The sequence below is a fragment of the Carassius gibelio genome, chromosome A14 (assembly GCF_023724105.1).
Source record: "Carassius gibelio isolate Cgi1373 ecotype wild population from Czech Republic chromosome A14, carGib1.2-hapl.c, whole genome shotgun sequence".
In the NCBI taxonomy this organism is placed as follows: Eukaryota; Metazoa; Chordata; class Actinopteri; order Cypriniformes; family Cyprinidae; genus Carassius; species Carassius gibelio.
In genome coordinates, this window is record NC_068384.1 from 4,325,767 (window position 1) to 4,345,290 (window position 19,524).

Genomic DNA, 19,524 nt, shown 5'->3' on the forward strand with positions numbered 1-19,524 from the left:
AATTTACTATTAAATGAGAAAGACAATTCATATAAAGTAACAATTGTGAAAAGTGTCATTAAGTCTGGCCCAGTCAGGCACTACCTCAATAATTCTTCATATGCACGTCAATACCTGCTCAGGCATGTCTCCGTTTTCAATACCAGTGTTCAGTAACTTGTAATTGCTGGTGAAGAGGTCCCATTTGGAAAGGTCATGAGCACTAAACACAAAAAAAAGGATTGGAATGGGTGTTAGAAAAGTAAATTACAGCCTTCACCTAAAGTGAAAGGTAAACAATTGCTAAAGCCCCTTTCACACTGCATGCCAGACCCGGCAAATTGCCGGAACATTGCCGGGTCGCATTCTGTGTGAAAGCAAACACGTCCCGGGATTGATTCTGAGTTGGGGACCTAGTAACATTGCCGGGTTCAGTCCCGGGACGATCGCTGTGTGAACAAAAGCCAGATCTAATGCCGTGTTGAATTGATGACGCACGTTATTGCCCGACTCTTTTACCAGGTGTTTTGAAGGAAGATCATAGTTTGTGACAAAAAAATATGAGCAAACTGTAATGAAGCAGAGATCAGTTAGTTCCTCACTTTCCGTGCTGAAGCTGAGATCGTTCGCTAGCTTCAGTGAAAGTATAATGTGTCTAATGTTTTCGACTCATACATTTCACGTCACACACTGATGTCACTTGTGGTTACGGGACCTTAACGGGTTCTGTGTGAAAGCACTCACATATTCCAGGTAATCACTGGCAGTGTGAAAGTGCAAAATATAGCGACCCGGGAACAATTGCCGGGACACATTACCCATGTATTTGCCGGAATCGCAGAGTGAAAGGGGCTTAATACTCAGGGAGACAGGGAAGCCTTACTTGTGGAAAGCTGTGATCCTCTTCAGTGTGGACAGAACTTGATAAGCATCATCTTCATCTGGGTCTTCACCCTGTGGGAAAAAAACAAGTTATATATATATATAAGACATCTGCAACTTTCTCAGCTTCTAATAGATTGTGGCAACATTAAGAAATAAGTAGTTTTAATTGACTACTAGGGAAGTCAAATTTACTACTGACTGACTAGTAAGATAAGTCTACTGGCCTGTCTTAAAAATGCTCTGAATAATAAAGGCTATATTAGGGTCAAGTACATAAGAACGTGATCATATGCATTTTTTTTAGGGGTGTTCACAAAATATGCAGTCTTGTGTTTGTGATTTTTTTTTTTTACGGAATGTGAAATATTTGAACATTTCCTACTCAAATATAAACACACACACACATACACGCACACAGATGCTACTTTTTTAATTACTTACTGACTGCCATTGTCTAACAAATTGTTAGATTTCACTTGGATTTATGTTAGAACACAACACAATAATAACTTTTTTACTAAATTAAGTAGTTAAGTTAGAGATGGAGAACTAATCAGGCTCATCTATACAGAGAAATATACTCTTGCCAAACATCAAAGTGCTCCTGACGCTCCACCCTGAGCCACCCGCTGTCCTCACCTCCTGCAGGAAGTCCTCCAGTAGCCTGTTGAACTTGTCCACTTGCTCATCCAAGAGCTGGCTACGGGCGATATCCACCCGGTTAAAGATAGTGAACTCCTCGTTGCACAGGGCATGGTAGGTTTTAGAGCAAGCCTCGAGTACATCTGTGTCTGTGTGCTTCTCCACAATCTCTCTGATTTGTCTTAACAATGAATCCAGGTGCTGTGTAAGAAAAAAAAATTGCTTTCATTTGTATGCTGCACAATCAGCCTATTGTGAATAATCTGTTCATTCAGCGCATTTATTCTGTTTGAACGATATGCAATTCAGACCTTTTCCAAACGCCCTGTGGTATAGATCTCCAGATCAAAAAACTGGGGCAGCTGCAGCAGATTTGTCACTTTCTCTGCATCCACAGAGTACTGTAAGAAAGGAGAAAAAAAAAAAAAAACATCTATCAGTTTCAATGGTCTGTAAATACCAGTTGATGTTGTTTTAGATTTCAACAGGCTTTAACCTTTGCAAGTAATGCTGGCAATGCTATAGCAAAGATCTCCGTCATTCTCGTCCGGTCATCAAGCTGAGTCTTCTTCTCCTTCGCTGTCAGAACCTGAAACAAGATCAAGTGAGTATTGAGAACAGCATGTAACAGTTAATGTGTGAGAGCAGGGATCTGTCTTCAAGGGCTGGCCGATTTGTGTGGCATCAGGTCTTACCCTTTTGCCTGTGCCTCTGCCCACAGGAGGATGGCACTCTGCAGCCTGACGGATGGTGCACAACATGATCTCTATCAGAGCCGTCTCCTGTCTGTCCGTCAGAGCTGGAACACACACACACACACACACACACACACAAAGGTAATTAATCTCCCACTTCCTTTAGAGCAGGTAAAAGTCAACCCTGTGTGTTCTGGTGGTGTGTCACTGGGTCGGACCTTCCTCTCCAGGCAGTGGCTCATCCAGTAGTAAGCTGATCATGCACTCCCAGTCCTTCAGGATCTCTGCTGCACAGTCCCACATACTGTCCACTAGGTAGGCTGCATGCTCATGAAGCTGAGGATATATATAGGTAGGTAGTAAAAATTTTTATGACATGCCAGTAGCTGGAGCTATTTTCATGTCAAAATAAGTTTGTTTAAATACAGTGTGGAATGATTTAAATTAGAACATAATTATACAGATCTGCCATTTTGGGTTTTAAAATAGAGACTTTCAGGACTTCCAATGCTTCAATATTGAATTGTATTTCCCTTAAACTGTCTACAATGGAAGAAAACTGAAACACCACAGCTAACGTTGTATGCAGGAGGCTTTCTGCGAAAACCATTTAAAAATCATAATTTTTGCCATTCTGTTTAACAGCACTGGTTGAACTAAAATTGCACCCTTCAACTTCATCATACGAATAGCACAGACTTGATTGACTGACACTTGATTCACAATGATGCTGTTGATGTTATCTCACCTCACTCTCCAAGAAGAAAAAGACAGCGGTTTTGATGAGGTTGGCATTCACACTCTGTCTGCCTCGTCTCTTGGGCATGCTGTCATCTTCAGGGTCTCGATGACTGAACAGTCTGCGAACAAAGATGAAAATGTAAAGCTATTTAATTTACCTCAAGCTAGTGTTGTCTCATCACCATGTCTGTTCATACACATCTCCACAATTCTTTTAATGAATTTGAGTAGGTCGGAGACTGGGTTTATAGAAAAGCAGAAATGTGATGATTCCTGTACAGCTTCATGGGACATGAATGAGTGAGTGAGGATGAGTGAAACTCACTTCTTAAAGAGGAACTCTCCTGCTGCCACAGCGACGGGCCGGTGGGCTGAATACACAAGATGGTACACACTCTCACAGTCTTCTGCAGTCAGAACCTCATCACTGCTACTGTAAACCAAACAACAACAGCACATGAGCATCCTGTCATGCTGATTATCAAAGCTGGTCGTGTCTACAGTGTTGCCAGCACATTTCACTTTTTTTCACTTAGTGAACAGTGGTTTATTTTGATGTTATAACCACTCTGAAAGATTTAGCTGATTTGCTGCAACATTTCATATTATCATCAATGCGAAAAACTGTTGTGCTGCTTAATATTCGATAGTGATGCATTTTTTATACATTTTTGATGAATACATATGTTAAATATCATGTTAAAAATCTTTCTACCACTTTTAATCAGTAATTGCTTCATTGCTGAAAAAAAAAACACTCTTTAACAACAAAAAAATGAACAATGTGTTGTCTTGACAATTGTTTTGTGTTCTTTCTAACTCATAACCAACTTATAAGTCGAATAAAATATAATTGCAAAATATAGATGCAAGAAACTGCTATAGAAGTATGTTTTACACGTACTGTAACACCAATGTGAGCAGTTTTATTGCTTGCACTGCAACGTCATACTCCTTGTCCAACGTCATGGACACAATGCGGTCCTGATGGAGACAAACAGACAACCCATTTTATTTTAAAATATTGAAAAGATCCATAAAAACTGACAAAGTCATTGAATTAATCTCTTAATAATTTCACAAAGGAGTATTCTGATGACTAGGTTCTGTGTTTGCTCTATTTTGGATGAGAAGCATCTCCAGATGGTTCTCTCACCTTGAAGCGGCTGGTGAAGAGCTCCAGCCTGGCATTGAGCTCGCGGTTATGGTACAGCCCCTGCAGAGCCGTGAGACACTTCAGACGCACCTCACCTTGCTGAGAGGGAGAAAGGAAGAGTGTAATGGTTTCGTTCCAACTCCAGGATTGTGTCGTGACTAACTCCATCTGACTCTATATTTAGGGATTAAAGAAAAAAGATTGAATCCTCACCTTGTCGTGCATCGTCCAGCCCACGTACTTCAGATAGCTGTCGTTAAGAAATGCATCACTGTACATTTTCATCCACACGCCAATCTCCTCGATGCAGATCGCCCGGATCTCTGCTATCGCATCACTGAGGAGGAATAACAGAAGCACTTAAGCCCACAGAGTATCACGGAGTAATTACTGAAGTATTAATTGGTGATTTAAGCTTGTGCTGGAAGAAAATCAACGTTTATGAGAGTGCGTACCGATATCGGTGAACAAAGACACCCTTGAAAATGGCATTCATCATGTTCTCAATCTCATCTTGATTTTCTTGCAACTGTAAAGAAAATAACAATGCACTATAATCATTGCTGTAGGCAGTAAATGGCAACCTGCATTACTAATCAAAAGTTTGCATCTAAAAATCTAAAGTATATCTTATTGCTATTAAACTAAAAATGTAAAAAAAAAACAACAACCTCATTACAGCCATTATACTGAGGAAACCTACTATTCTAATAGTCAATAGTCAAATAAGTTATATTTGATAATACATACAATCTGCTACTATACAGAAAACAATTCAGTTTTTATAAAATAAAGCAATAAAACAATCTATGGTGCGAGTGCTGTATGCTTGCTCCACTGACTTGACCTGTAAGTGTTTTTCTGTACATACATTAATCGAGAGCATTCTACAGATGCTGTCATATTCCTCTAAACTAACAATATTACAACTAAACTTCTCTGTGTGTCCACGTGGTTTAATGCAATACTATCAAGACATCAATAAAACCTCTCACTCACACACGCAGATGGTGCAACAGCAGGGCCTGTTATTACATAACCCAGTTCATTTACAGCACCAGTAAACAGCTTTCGTACTCAGGCAAGCTCTAGCCTCATGGATGCTGACAGAACGAGCTCTGTGGTTGACCCGAGAGACCTCACAGTAACACTTTCTCATTAGAATAGGATTCTTTTTTTAATTTACTTTATCCATGTTTACTCAGCTTTAAATGAGGGGGAAAGCGTACAGATGAAATGTGCTGAGTGTTTGGGTGGTCGTGTGCTTTTGTGGCTGTTGGCCAACAGAGGCGTAGGTGTTTGGAAGGAAAGCAGCAAACGCTGCAGTGGCCTGGCAGCCTCACGCAAAGGGAAGTAAGTCTCCACAGGGAAAAGCGCAATGAAACCCGTTCCTCTGAAAGCTTCACTTATTCACTCTTCCCTTTTCAGCTTTCACGGTTGCTCAAAGACAACGTCAACATGCAGAGTTTATTCAGACATATTCACCATCTCGGTCTCAGACAGCACTCACCTCCTTGCGTTTTTGAAGTAGAAGCTCTAGTCTGTCATTGGCCCTCTTGCCAATCATCTTGTTCCTCTCTGCTTCGTACTGCCGCTGAGTGTTGTCCATGTTGATGCTGAGGTTCAGAGCTACATTCACGAGGGCCGTCATCAACTTCATAGCTATGGGGAAAAAAAATGCATCTTGTTTGGACTAATCAAAACAAAGTTCAGATTTACAAAGCAGCAGAGATACTGACCTGCCAGTGTGCTGGTGTGTCTGAATGCTCGGACTTGAGAGTCAGAGAGACCGGTGAGCAGTGAGATGACCGTGTCCATCATGTACTCGTCATAGATGATGCTGTACTGACACTGCCGTACCAACACGCCAATAAACTCACAGAAACTAGACTTGAACTTCTTCCACTGCGGCCCGGCCATGGTGAGCGGGTAATCACCGCTGTCCTGCAATAATATCAACTCTCACTGGTTAGCACAAATAATACATAGAATACACACTAGTGGTGATGAAACACGTTCTTCAGGAAAGCCATTTTTCAGGGCTGAAGCGTGAAGTTTACCTCGTCAAACTCTTCTGTCATCTTCCTAATGATCTCAGAGTTTTGCATGTTGCGGAACATCTCACCTGTGACAACACCTGTAAAGATAACACTTAAAATAAGACTGAAAGTTTGGTACGTTTGAAAAAGTAATAACTTTAAGAAACAAAACAGATGATAGAATAAGTTTATGTTTAGCTCAAGACTTAAAGCTGCAGTAGGTAACTTTTGACGCTCTAGCGGTTAATAAACAGAACTGCTTGTGTCTTGCGGAAGAACATCGTAGCCGGATCTACTTCTCTCTGTTTATGTCTATGAAGAATCACAAAGGTACTGGGTTACTCCACCGCGGTACACCTGAAGCAATCTAAAATAGTCTGAATATAAACACTTATTATAGGTGCACCCTAGTGATTCAGGACAAGCTAAAAACACGGTTTGGAAAATGGATTCATGGTGTACTCGCTTATTATATACATTTTTCTACATTTTGAACACAAACAAAGTTACGGACCGCAGCTCTGATTGGTTGTTTCTTAACGGGAGCGGATGAATTTCTGCAAATGGCAATAGGACCACTGGGAGGAGCCAGAGGAGCTTGATTTTTTCACAGATTATCTGTCTCATATTCTACTGTCAGGACATAATGACAGGTTTAACTAATATGTAAAAAATATATTTTTACAAAAGTTACCTACTGCAGCTTTAAAGGTGTACCAAGTTTTTTTTTTTAATAAACGAAAAAAAAAACGTAAAAAGAAACATTCATCCAGAAATGAAAATTCTGTGATTATTTACTTTATTCATGGAACAGAAATATTTAGCAGAAAGCTAAATTATTTTTTTCCATATAATGAAACTTCACAAGGAGAATTATAACTATTCTGACAACTATGATATCTAAGCTAACTATAATAGAATCAACACCAAAAAATATCAAATTGTTTTTGAACAAGTAATGATTCGGGCTTAGTCCATGATTTTAGTCTGTTCCACACACAAAGCTCACACATGGATTAAGATAGTTTTGAATATAATACGAGAACCACCTTTTAGGAGCTCAATAACCCCAGTCCCCATTCATTGTATTTAAGGCAGCAGTGCAAACATTCTTCAAAATATGTTATTTTTTTGTTTCACAAAAAATAATGCAGACTGGAATTAAATAATTCTAAATAAAAAAAGAAAGAATTTTAATTTTGGGAGAACTAACATGTCTGTCATGTAGCATTTATTATCTACAAGCTCAAACCAGATCACATGAAGAATGACATTCAAACCTTTGCAGCCAGAGCACTGGATGAAGAAATTGATCAAGTCGAGAAGTGCCACGTCTCTGTCATGTTTGTAGGACTCAATCCAGTCATCAACGACTGACTGCAAAAGAGGATAGCAGAAATCTTGCAAAGGTCAAAATCTGCTCGACTTCACAGCGGTACATCTGTCTGCATATTCTCCTGCCAACACTCAAATCCCTCCAGAAGCCACAAACCCACACGAGGGAATGTAAGATGTGAATGCCAGAGCGAGACAGAAGGCAGTGTAAAAGCCGGTCATATGCTTACTGACCTGCATGGCACTCTTTCCCAGCCTGACCACTTCAAAAAGCATGACATTTTCCATGCCGTTCTCCTGGTGGTGACCGTTCATGCGTCCAGCTCCTTTCCCCGCTCCTTTCCCCTTCTCTCCAGGGCCCTTCTTTCCTTTCTTCGCCTGAAGCATAATGACATAATGAAATGAATCAATCCCTCCACAAGTGAAAAAGTGATAAAATCAGCAATTGGTATAACGGTATAACGGCCACACCAAATAAGTTCCCAAATATCATGTGCAAATTGGTTGCAAAGAGTTTTGTACAAAGGTATTGATTTAAATTAATTTAGGTAAAAAAATGTTATATAAACTAATTTGCTTGTTGGCAGGTTATACAGAAACATGGTTACCTCATCATTTGTTATTCGGATCGTAATAAGTTTGCTGAAAATAAACTCACGCTCAGGTCATTCAAGATATGGATGGATTAGTTTCTTCATAGGAACAGATTTGGAGAAAATTACCATTACTTCACTTACTCACCAATGAATCCTCTGTACTGAATGAGAGTCCACTGAATGAGAGTCATTTATTCAAAATATCACTTCCTTCAGTGAAAAAAATAAAATATCACAGAAATTTGTCAGATTTTTTTTTTTTTTTTTTACTGTTTTCTCTTTTAAACCGTGCTTCATCTGTGCATATTTCTCTCCTAAATTATGACTTTTTCACTGAAGAAAGCGATATTATGGGTAGAGGACAAATATAAGCAATAGTTTGAAGTTGTATGCATTACAAACTGTCGTGTGGATTACTGTGATGGTTTCATTAGCTGCTTGGACTCTCTCTCTGACGGCACCCATTCACTGCAGAGGATCCATTGGAGGATCCATGCAATGCTGCCTTTCTCCAAATCTTTTCAGATGAAGAAACTTTCATTTTTAAGTGAACTATTCCTTTTAAGTCATGATCTTAAGTCATGAAAGGTCAATAATTAGCTCCAGAACCATTTCCATGGAAGAGGAGTAAAAGGCCATTTATAGGAACCTTGTGAAATCTTGTAAAGTCTTTCTGATAATCAAAAATGTCAGAGTCCACTCATACCTTCCCTTTCCCGATGACGGCATTCCTCCCATCAGGATCATCGAAATCAGTGTCTGATGAGAATCGGGTGTCAGTGTCCCTGTTCACACAAATAGATCAATATTATCAGAGTGCAGGAGAATGTGTGAACGCATGCATGCACACAATCTGTATTCATTACTCCTGTGTGTCTGTGCACTCACTGAGCGAAATGATACTCTGTTTGTAATTCCGATGCAGCTATCATTTCTTTAACATCTTCTGGTCCACTTCAACTAATCAAGGGCGTTGTCTTCATACACACAGGGCAACAGCAGGTACTTTTGTCTCATAAACCTAAAACATTCAAACACAAAATGGTCAAAAACATTATCCTTATGTGTTAAGAGGTTAAAATCAAGCACACGTACATCAGAAACCTATGAATTCTTGCCAGCTTAATATTATAAATCAACTCTGGCTTTTAATTGCTGGCTTATATTCAAATGCATCAGCTGTCAGTTTTTCATGTTCTCAAGCGACGAGAGGTGCATCTTAATACAGTCTGAATGTCACGGTGTACAGTGTTGACACAAACACAGTTTGCAAGGTCTCATCAAAAGTTAAATAGTAACCAGTCACAAAATTAAAAACCTTTCTGACACACTTGTGTATACTTGTTACTGAATTCTAATGGTCAAGCCATGTTATTAATGTGTTCTCACATTCATGCTTATTATACAAAAAATGCAGCAGTATATGTGGGCTATTCAAATTAAAATGCCTCCAAAACAAACAGTTTGGTTGTTTTATGTCTACAACTTCGATCAGTCTCTCATTATGGATAGGTGAATAAAGGCAGTTAAACTGTAGCCACAGTGGGGCAGTATGTCTCTATTTCCCCGCTCCTGAGCTGATCACTCAGACAGAGACTCTTTCAGTCAGACTGAAGGAACTCCAGTGAAAGCTGCAGGTGCACATCTTATTTCTAGTAATAGCACCATTTAAAACAACAATGATATTTAATGGGACATCATTTTCAGAATTATTTCTTCATTTCTTAAGAATATTTAAAAGCATACTTACACTAAAAGTTATAGACCATATTTTACGCAAAAGACTACCCTCCAACAGAGGGGTTCAGACCAGAACATGACAAAGAACACAGCATTCTGACAATGCTGTTAAAGGGACAGATCACCCAAAATGAAAACAACAAAAATAATAATAATAATAATCATCATCATCATCATCATCATCATCATTTGATCTCCATTGTTTCATTTTAAACCTGTATGGATTTATTTCTTTTTCGTTTTGTGGAACATACAATTATGTTATTAAAAGTATGTGTTTTAAGTCAATGGCTGAGTATGTTTTATTTGTAGGTGAAGTATCTCTTCAAATTTGCTTATAAATAAGGCCATCCTTAAAAATATTTTGGTTTGCAGAACAGTAATTTAAAAAAAGGGTCGGTAGGTCGGTCTATATTTTTTTTTTTCAAGTTTTAATGTAAAAAAAAAAAAGGAAAATTTTGGTGATGGTGATGATGTAGGTATGAATTTAAACAAATTAGCATATCGTGACGTCACTGACTGGGTTTTCAACTCGTGCCTTCGGGTGCATAATTGCAAACCTCATTTTGATGCAGGCTATATAGACCACCAACAAATTTAAATATTTGTCAAAAACATATTTATTGCATGAATTTCCGGTGAGAAGAAAAAAATGAGGTACTGTTATACTGTTTTACTTGCATCCAACGCTAGGTATCAATGCAACCTACAAATGAGAGACCGTTTACATTTCTTTCTTGGGTTGTTACTTTTGTGAAAAAAAATCCTGTTTGATTTGAGTGACAAGTGTTCTTTGAATCGATTGTAAAATCAATTTTGTATATCTAAAGTTTTATACGGCAAATGACACCAAATATAGGTAATATAAGGAAGCTCCCTTATGAGCCCCGTTACTTCACAGTCCGTGTTCCATTCCATCTCGCCGCGCACAGCCGTGTCTACACAACTCTCAAAGGCAACCTCGTGTACACCTCGTCTTTCACCTCGAGTACGCGCACCGTCCAAAAAATGCCCGCACGCAGATGACGAAAAGGACATAATGCAGACAGTGTACAAACGGCCGAAGTGTACTCGAACTTTATCAGTGGCGCACAATATGCGATGACGATGTATGTGGCATTGAATTATACGGTTATGTTAGCCTATCCAGTTGAAGCCACTACAAAAAAAAAAAAAAAAAAAGAGAACATCATTGTGGAGAAGATCTTGTTTACATCAAAACTGAAACCAGGCCGTTCACACAAAATGCATATTTTGCGCATTTTCTAGAGAGGAGCCGTTGGACTCGTGTCTCGCACAAGAGAGCCGCATGTTTAGAAAGACATGAAGACATGTAAAATTTATGTATTTAATTACATTTTCTAAAAATATATTGAGACTAGGGGTGGGCGATATCTCGATATTTAAAATATATCGAGATATTTTTTAAACACGATATGGATTTTGACATATCGTATATATCGATATATTGTTTATATTCTGATTCGGCCACTTTGCTTGTTTGCCTTCCCTGTGCTGTGCTCGCCCCCGCTCGCTCGCCCCCCGCCTCCTTGCTTTTGTCCCCTCTCACCTCGCGTGTAGAGAACTAGTCAAAAAAAAAAGACAACTGGCTCCATTATATGGAGATACTTCAGTTTTAAGGCGTAGGGCGAACGGCAGGCAGATGTCTACTGTAGGGCCCAATGAAACGCGGACGGAATCGCGGAATCCAGTCATAAAAATGGAATTTACAGTTTAACGCGGAATGTCACGGAATTGGTCAAATTTTAAATGAATTAATCAAAAGTCGGTCATGCACTTACATCAAATCGTGAAATGGACTAATATCTGCAAATATTAACCCGGAAAAGTCTATTTAAATATGAATCCTGCATGTTCTGCGTGTCTGTGTCAACGAATGGAGCAGAAGCGCGTCTTCATTCATTAAACACGGAAGCTCGCATTAGAGCTGAAGATCTTTGCCCGAACCCGATGGGACCCGTCGAGGTGAACGAGCGGTCATGTGATGCGTTTCGATTAGCGCGAGAAAGATGCGAAAATGAATGCTGAGCAGGTGTAACGGAGGCTTGCCTCTGGGGATTACGTTTTGGTTGCACCAGCAACTAAAGCAAACTCTGAGGTGAGGAAAAGTTTTAACCATGCTTATAATGAGAATAATGAGTGAATAATAACGCACCATCAGTGAGCGCAGGAACGCGCTGAAGACATCTACAGTGGATTCAATCATTTTCCTCCACAAAAACATGTAGACTGAGCCTAATCTCTGTGAGTAAAGGTTTTTCAAATAACTAAATATTCATTGAGTCTTAAATGCATAATGTTGACAGAGTATTTACGCTAATGTTGGCATTATTTTATTAAATAAAGCAAATCTGGCCGAGCCTTTATCTTAATTTCGTTATTGCCAAATACCCATCTTAATTTAAAATTTACCTTAATTATTATATTTTTTAAATGACTCGATTTATTGGTGCGTTGGTCTATTTATAGGTTAAATGAGCCTATGTCTAGAATGCTGAGATGTTAAGATGTCACAGAGGACTTACTTTATTTCTTTATTCCAACTTCCAAGTGGTCTAGTCTACGTTAGTTATGAGTAAATTATGTTAAAACATGAATAAAATTACTCATTGTTGACAAAAGGCAAAAGAGCTGTGTGGGTGCGCACATTTGAATAATGTCGGGCTGTAAACGGGTTCGGGCTTTAAAAAAGCTGTCAATCAAAATGTACTTGTCGGGCTCGGGCCGAAACCTTTCGGGCTCGGGTCCTGTCGGGCCTAAATTTTAAGGCCCGATTACAGCTCTAGCTCGCATAACGCTCGCGCTGATTTCATTGTCTTTCCTCTCTCTAAATAAAGACGTGAACACATGAGGAACATCTCCAGAACTGCACTGAGAGTCACTTCATGAGCATCTGACCGTTTGATTTGAGTAAGACTAGCTCATATCACATCATAGACTGTGGTATCACATACACAGAACTGTAAAGGTAAACCCGTCAAAATAAAAGTATTTGACAGAAATCTATTACTATTGTACAGCAGAATGTAGATAGCCCACTACTACTACTATTAAAATGAAACGAACATAATTTTATAAGGAATAATCACACAACATTTCTCCCATGTTTTATTTTTAATAGTAAATCCCCTTTGTTTACCAAAAAATAAAGTTTGCTTAATTTTAAATAATTAAAAGATAAATTAAATGAATGTTTTATGCCTTCATTTGATAATCAGAAAAATGTAAATACACAGAATTTCTGAAGGGAAAAAAAACATAAGGCTATTTTAAGAATTGTTTTTAACTAATTAAGTTGTTTTTATGCATTTAAATAATTGCACATGCTAAAACACAGAATTAGGTAACAATATAACATATGGTGAAGAAAAAAATTAAATGTTTCATAGGCCCTTTAACATGTAATATTTGCCATATTTGTTTTTGCAGTGGTTTTTTGGGGGTTATTTTTCCTGTAAAGATATCGAGATATATATCGTATATCGAGATATAGCAAAATATATCGAGATATATTTTTTGCTCCATATCGCCCAGCCCTAATTGAGACACCCTTTTTATTTATTTAACAATGCATGTATACATGACGCTGTTTTTTATAGTTCTTTAGGCAACTTAATTAATAATAATTGTTCATAAAAATTATTTTAAATATTATGTTGTTTTTTCAGTCATGTATTCTAATGCTTTGAATAAATGTGCAGTAATATTTTGCTCGATGCGCTATCTTGAGGCCTCAGAAGAGAAGCAAAAAGCTTTTCTTCACCCTAACTGAAATTATTATGCATTTTAAATTCGAATACAATTCGAATTTTGATCATATTTAAGTAAAAAAATTTGAATTTAGTTTTTCAGCTATTTTGACAGCACTAGGCGATTCTAGCCCGAATCTGTATCTGTATGCATGAGCCTGTCTGAATACATTCACATTTCTATTGTAAAAAGAGAAACAGTGTGCAGAAGTATTATTTGCTGTTATGCGTGTGTCCGAAGCTGCAGTTGCTGTGTGACGCGTGTTCAAAATAAAAAAAATAAAAAAACCTGGACGCACTCCGAGAGTAGGTCGTTAAAATCAATTTCCTATTTTAATTTTCAAAACTTGTGTTGGTTGGTCCAATCGATTCATGCAATAGATTTTTGAACATAGTGACAGTCGACACGGACATGGTTTTAGACTAGACGGGAGAAGGGATGGGAAAAGATCTGGGCACAGCTTTTCCAGAACTTCGTGCCAAGTTAAAGCGGTGTCGAGCTGTTTTAATGCATTTTTAGATGTATTATGGTGCCCGAACCCGTATGACTTAGAACAGTGACCGCGAACATTTTGTTTACTTCAGTTGCAGCCATCACTACCAAGCGTGAACCGTTGACTTGAATGAGAATGAGAATAGGGCTGGGCGATATATCGAATATTAGCGATAGTATCTGAATAATTTTGACGACGACGTAAAATTTGAATATATCAGGATATCGAATATTTCAAATTCAAGCATACTTTCCCAAAATAACGCGCCGAATGTCCAAAAAAGGAACCTGTAACTGCTGACTGCTCTGCGCCCCTCTACTATGAGAGCTTAATGATAGCGGTTGCCAGATAACAAGAGTTTAAATCTCCGAATCAGAGCTCCACTGTTACAAGGATACATTTTCTACCCAGTGTTTGCTTATTTTAAGCAATCTGGCAACCATGCGCACATGCTCACTCCTCATTGCGGAAGAGCCGTCGACGATAATCTGAAAACACTAACAAGCTGGAATTGAGCAATCTAATGAAAGCGTCGTTCAGCCGGTCTGTGTTCTGTTGTGAGATCTCAACTGTACTGTTTGCATTTGTGATCGCAAAATAAATGCACTTACTCGACTGCTGATGTTTGAATAGAGAAACATAGGCTATGGCCATTTGGAATTACTATTGGGGAATTTCACTGATATGTTTACCAGTTTCCATAATATAGACAGAGAGAATGCTAAAGTATTTGGTATTCATTTATATATATTTATATATAAGAAATAGCTATGTGCTTTTTTTTTTTTTTTAATGGGCAAAAGAAAATCATGTTTTTTTATTATTTAAATGCAAATGAAAACATATCGAGATATATATCGAATACCGTCAAAATTTTTACAATATCGAGATAATTTTTTTTTTATATATATCGTCCAGCCCTACTTTCTGTTGACAATTTTATGTTTGTGCCACTCACTGTTTAATAAATACAATTATGTTAACTTTGACTTAGTTGTGATATCCCCTTTTTTGCATGAAAGTTTAAAATTAGCATATATTAATGCAGTATGAACAAGAATGTTTTAATGTAGACCTATAAAATCATCATACTGGTGTGATTGTATGCATCAAAGTTTTAATTCAAGGCTAAGGCAAAATATCGAGATATATATCGCGTATCGTGACATGGCCTAAAAATATCGCGGTATTTACAAAAGGCCATATCGCCCAGCCCTAATTTGAACTGGACTGGTGGTGGTGCTTTGTTGGTCATTCAGTGATTCTGTAAAAAAAAAAAAAAAGGGGGGGGGGGGGGCTGCCTTACAATAATACTTATAAGATGATAAAAATAATAATACCATTTCTAAACACATAAAACACACTAAGGATTAGCGAGCTACTGGATTCATGAATATTAATCAGGTTGTGTGTGTTCACTCGAAATGATTTCCTGAAATCAATATGGGAACGATAATAGTTGAGCACCAGCCAATGAGATTGTCGTTGCACATTAGCTTCGCTGACTAATCAAAAACCTGACAGTTTTTACAATTTTACAAAAAACAAAATAATAGGAACTCAATTATTTTGATAGGAAAATACAACAAAGTATATCATTTACATGTAGCGCATCAATTCTGCATGTATGAAAGACTCTCTCTCGCTCTGCTCTCACCGAAGCGACGCCGAGTGGGGCGCCTTTACAGTAGAGTTTACGGTATGTCAAACACAGGTACGCTCTGCATCCATTGAAATTAACAGAAGTAGGGCTGAAACGATTCCTCGAGTAACTCGATTACAAAAAATTATCGAGGCAAATTCCTCTGCCTTGAAGCCTAAAATCTCACGTCAGGTTCTTTCGCAATGATTTTTTTAATGTGACACAAAGCGTTTACGTCACCCACAAAGCGAAAGGAGACACAAGCGCTGTGTCCGAAATCGCATACTGCAAGGAGTCAGCAGTGTTTTGATTTGGGGGCGCGGGCAAACGTAAAGAGAACGTTGTGGCATGTGTCCATTGCAAGATAGAGCTGGCATAACACATATAGGGCCCTATGATTTCCGCCATGCAGAAAACGCAGAGGGAATCACGGAATCCAGTCATAAAAACGGAATTTACAGTTTAACGCGGAATGGCACGTAATTCGCCGAATTTTGAATGAATTAATCAAAAATAGGTCATTGCACTTACATCAAATCACAATATGGACTAATTAGAGCTGAAGATCTTTGCCCGAACCCGAATTTCTATCATCTTACATGGGCTCGGGCTGGGCTCAGGCTTGCGCTCCGGTTTGCGAGGTAAACGAGCGGTCATGAAAATGAATGCTGAGCAGGTGTAACGGAGGCTTGCCTCTGGTGATTACGTTTTGGTTGCACCAGCAACTAAACCAAAGTCTGAGGTGTGGAAAAGTTTTGACCATGCATAATGAGGATAATGAGTGAATAATGACGCACCATCAGTGAGCGCAGGAACTCGCTGAAGACATCTACAGTGGATTCAATCATTTTCCTCCACAAAAACATGTAGACCTAGCCTAATCTCTGTGAGTAAAGGTTTTTCAAATGATAACTAAATATTAATTGAGTCTTAAATGCATAATGTTGACAGAGTATTTACGCTAATTTTGGCATTATTCTTTTATTAAATAAAGCAAATCTGGCAGAGCCTTTATCTTAGTTTTGTTTTTGCCAAATACCCATCTTAATTTAAAATTTATCTTAATTTTTTTTTTTTTTAAATGACTCATTTTTATTGGTGCGTTGATCTATTTATAGGTTAAATGAGCCTAAGTCTAAATCTATGCTGAGATGTTACAATGTCACAGAGGACTTATTTTATTTCTTTATTCCAACTTCCAAGTGGTCTAGTCTACGTTAGTTATAAGTAAATTATGTTAAAACATGAATAAATTACTCATTGTTGACGAAAGGCAAAAGAGCTGTGTTCGTGCGCACATTTGAATAATGTCGGGCTGTAAACGGGTTCGGGCTTTAAAAAAGCTGTCAATCAAAATGTACTTGTCGGGCTCGGGCCGAAACCTGTCGGGCCTAACTTTTAAGGCCCAATTACAGCTCTAGGACTAATATCTGTAAATATTAAGCCGGAAAAGTCTATTTAAATATGAATCCTGCATGTTCTGCGAGTCTCTGTTAATGGAGCAGAAGCGCGTCTTCCTTTATCACGCACACAGCACACGTGACACTCGCGGTAGGGCTGCACAATGTGTCGTTTAAGCATCGATATCGCGATGTACGAATTCGCGATTGCCACATCGCGGGATGTGCGATGTAGGCTGTCGTAGTTGATCCGTTATTCATTAACTGTACGGGCAGCTGCTCCCCGGCCCTTGACGAATATGATTTGCGGATTAATTGAACAGTTTAAGTCCTGTCAGTTCAACAGAGGGCATATAAGAACGAGCAGAGAGAGAGAGAGAGAGAGCAGTGGAGCACGAGAGAGAGCGTGCGCAAGAGCGAGAGAGCGTGAGAGAGAGAGAGATAGAAAGAGAGCCCCAGCTGCGCGCGCACGCTCAACTTCACCATCTTCAAACAACACAAGCGCTGTCTTGCTCTCTCCCTCGTGCATATTAATCAAAATCAATTGACACGATGGTGTCGAAAAAAATTATAATTCTGTGATGACATGTTTTCTGTGTTGTCAAATCTTGTGCGATATCCTAAACTGCAGAGACAATTACACAACGGATGCTGTACACGTCTGATTCGCGAACTAATGATTCCTTTGAACCAATTCAATTTAATGAATGGCTTAAACAACTGACCTGTCAAACACTGAACTCATGAGATGTCTTGAATTGGTGTATTAAAAAAAATCTGTAACGCTTTACAATAATGTTCTATTTATTAAACTATTTAACTACATTATTTAACATTGACTATTACTAAACTGAACTTCTACAACATTGTTAATTTCAACATTAAGACTATAGTAAGTTCATGTTAGTTTATGTTAACAATTCAAACTATATCCTAAAGTTACAAACAAATAATTTACTCTAATTTAAATAATACTCTGATGTTTAAATCATTTAAAATGAGAAATGTAAGTGTGCTCATGCCATTTTTGTTTGTAAGAAAAAATTAGATTAGATTTCATATCGCAATATATATCGCAGAAAAATAAAATATCGCAATGTAATTTTTCCCCAATATCGTGCAGCCCTAACTCGCGGTGATTTCAGCGTCTTCTGTCTCAATAAATAAAGACGTGAACACATGAACAACATCTCCAGGACTGCTCTGACAGTCACTTCATGAGCATTTTACCGTTTTATTTGAGTAAAACTAGCTTCACATCACATACACAGAACTGTAAAGGTACGTCAAACCGTCAAAATAAAAGTCCGGTTTAGTGTATTTGCCAGATGTGTATTACTATTAGTCAGCAGAATGTACATAGCCTACTACAAAAAAAAAAAAACATTATTTTTTTTTAAGGTTTAAATCACACAACATTTCTGTCATGCTTTTTTTTAAATAGTAAATCCCCTTTGTTTACCAAAAAGTTAAGTTTGCTTAATTTTCAATAATTAAAAGATAAATTGAATTAATGTTTTATGTGTTTAATGTTTAAGGTGCATCTCAGTAAATGCTTTATTTAAAACCCCAACTGAATGGCACCTAAATGCACTTAATTCATCTGTCAACTTTGTCCTTGTTCACAGTACAAGTACAGACAGAGAAGCAATGGATACTAATTAAACGTTATGCTAATGATGCCCCAGATGATGCTAACCCTGAATCAACAAACAGAACTAACAAATATTGCCACAAGTGTGACTGCATCATATAATAATTATTAATTATTAATAATATTAATAATGTTCATCGTCTGGCAGACTACATCTTGCATTAATTTTTCTAAAAATCCTGTCATACGTGCACAAACTGAGTCACCACTTATAAGCTACTACTAAATATTATAGAAACATAATTTTCTGTAAAGTTGCTTTGTAATGAGTTGTATTGTAAAAAGAGCTATACAAATAAACTTGAATTGAATTGTTTATTTTTGATGTATGCATTACATTCTATGCATTTAAAAAATAAATAAATACATTTCTAAAAAAGGGAAAGTTAGTTGTTCATTTTAAGAGACCCAGGAGTCTTATTTTCTCTTGCATAATTAATATTGCACTTTAATTAAGCAAAAACACATTTTATCCGATTACTCGATGGAATTTTTGGTAGAATACTCGATTACTAAAATATTCAATAGCTACAGCCCTAAACAGAAGTATCATAGATCGCATGACAGAGAGAGAAACTCTCAGTCAGAGAGTGTTCGGCGAGTGAACATATATCTGGGCTAAACTTATACTTAGCCTCCAACTCACACACTGGCGAGTAAAATCAGAGAATTTTTTAGCCACTGTCTAGTATTAGAGTGAAGATTTAGTCGCATATGCGAGTGATTAACTCGCAATGTAGAGGGCTGGACATTATT

General features: G+C 37.9%; 1 protein-coding gene across 2 annotated transcripts in view; it reads right to left on the reverse strand.

Annotated features, from left to right (window-relative positions):
* Window positions 1-19,524, reverse strand: part of LOC128027300 (cohesin subunit SA-2) — a 32,346-nt gene that overhangs the window by 7,803 nt on the left and 5,019 nt on the right. For both annotated transcript variants that reach the window (XM_052614762.1, XM_052614761.1), the window contains exons 2-21: window positions 8,957-9,089; window positions 8,775-8,853; window positions 7,707-7,850; window positions 7,418-7,514; window positions 6,159-6,235; window positions 5,838-6,042; window positions 5,609-5,760; window positions 4,554-4,627; window positions 4,312-4,435; window positions 4,099-4,197; window positions 3,847-3,926; window positions 3,268-3,375; window positions 2,950-3,061; window positions 2,420-2,537; window positions 2,202-2,305; window positions 2,003-2,095; window positions 1,818-1,907; window positions 1,504-1,707; window positions 863-933; window positions 115-202 (exon numbers count right to left, since the gene is read on the reverse strand). In XM_052614762.1, coding sequence (XP_052470722.1) covers window positions 115-202; window positions 863-933; window positions 1,504-1,707; window positions 1,818-1,907; window positions 2,003-2,095; window positions 2,202-2,305; window positions 2,420-2,537; window positions 2,950-3,061; window positions 3,268-3,375; window positions 3,847-3,926; window positions 4,099-4,197; window positions 4,312-4,435; window positions 4,554-4,627; window positions 5,609-5,760; window positions 5,838-6,042; window positions 6,159-6,235; window positions 7,418-7,514; window positions 7,707-7,850; window positions 8,775-8,853; window positions 8,957-9,000 — 2,163 coding nt within the window. In that variant the 5' untranslated portion in view covers window positions 9,001-9,089. The remainder of the gene's footprint in view (window positions 1-114; window positions 203-862; window positions 934-1,503; window positions 1,708-1,817; window positions 1,908-2,002; window positions 2,096-2,201; window positions 2,306-2,419; window positions 2,538-2,949; window positions 3,062-3,267; window positions 3,376-3,846; window positions 3,927-4,098; window positions 4,198-4,311; window positions 4,436-4,553; window positions 4,628-5,608; window positions 5,761-5,837; window positions 6,043-6,158; window positions 6,236-7,417; window positions 7,515-7,706; window positions 7,851-8,774; window positions 8,854-8,956; window positions 9,090-19,524) is intronic.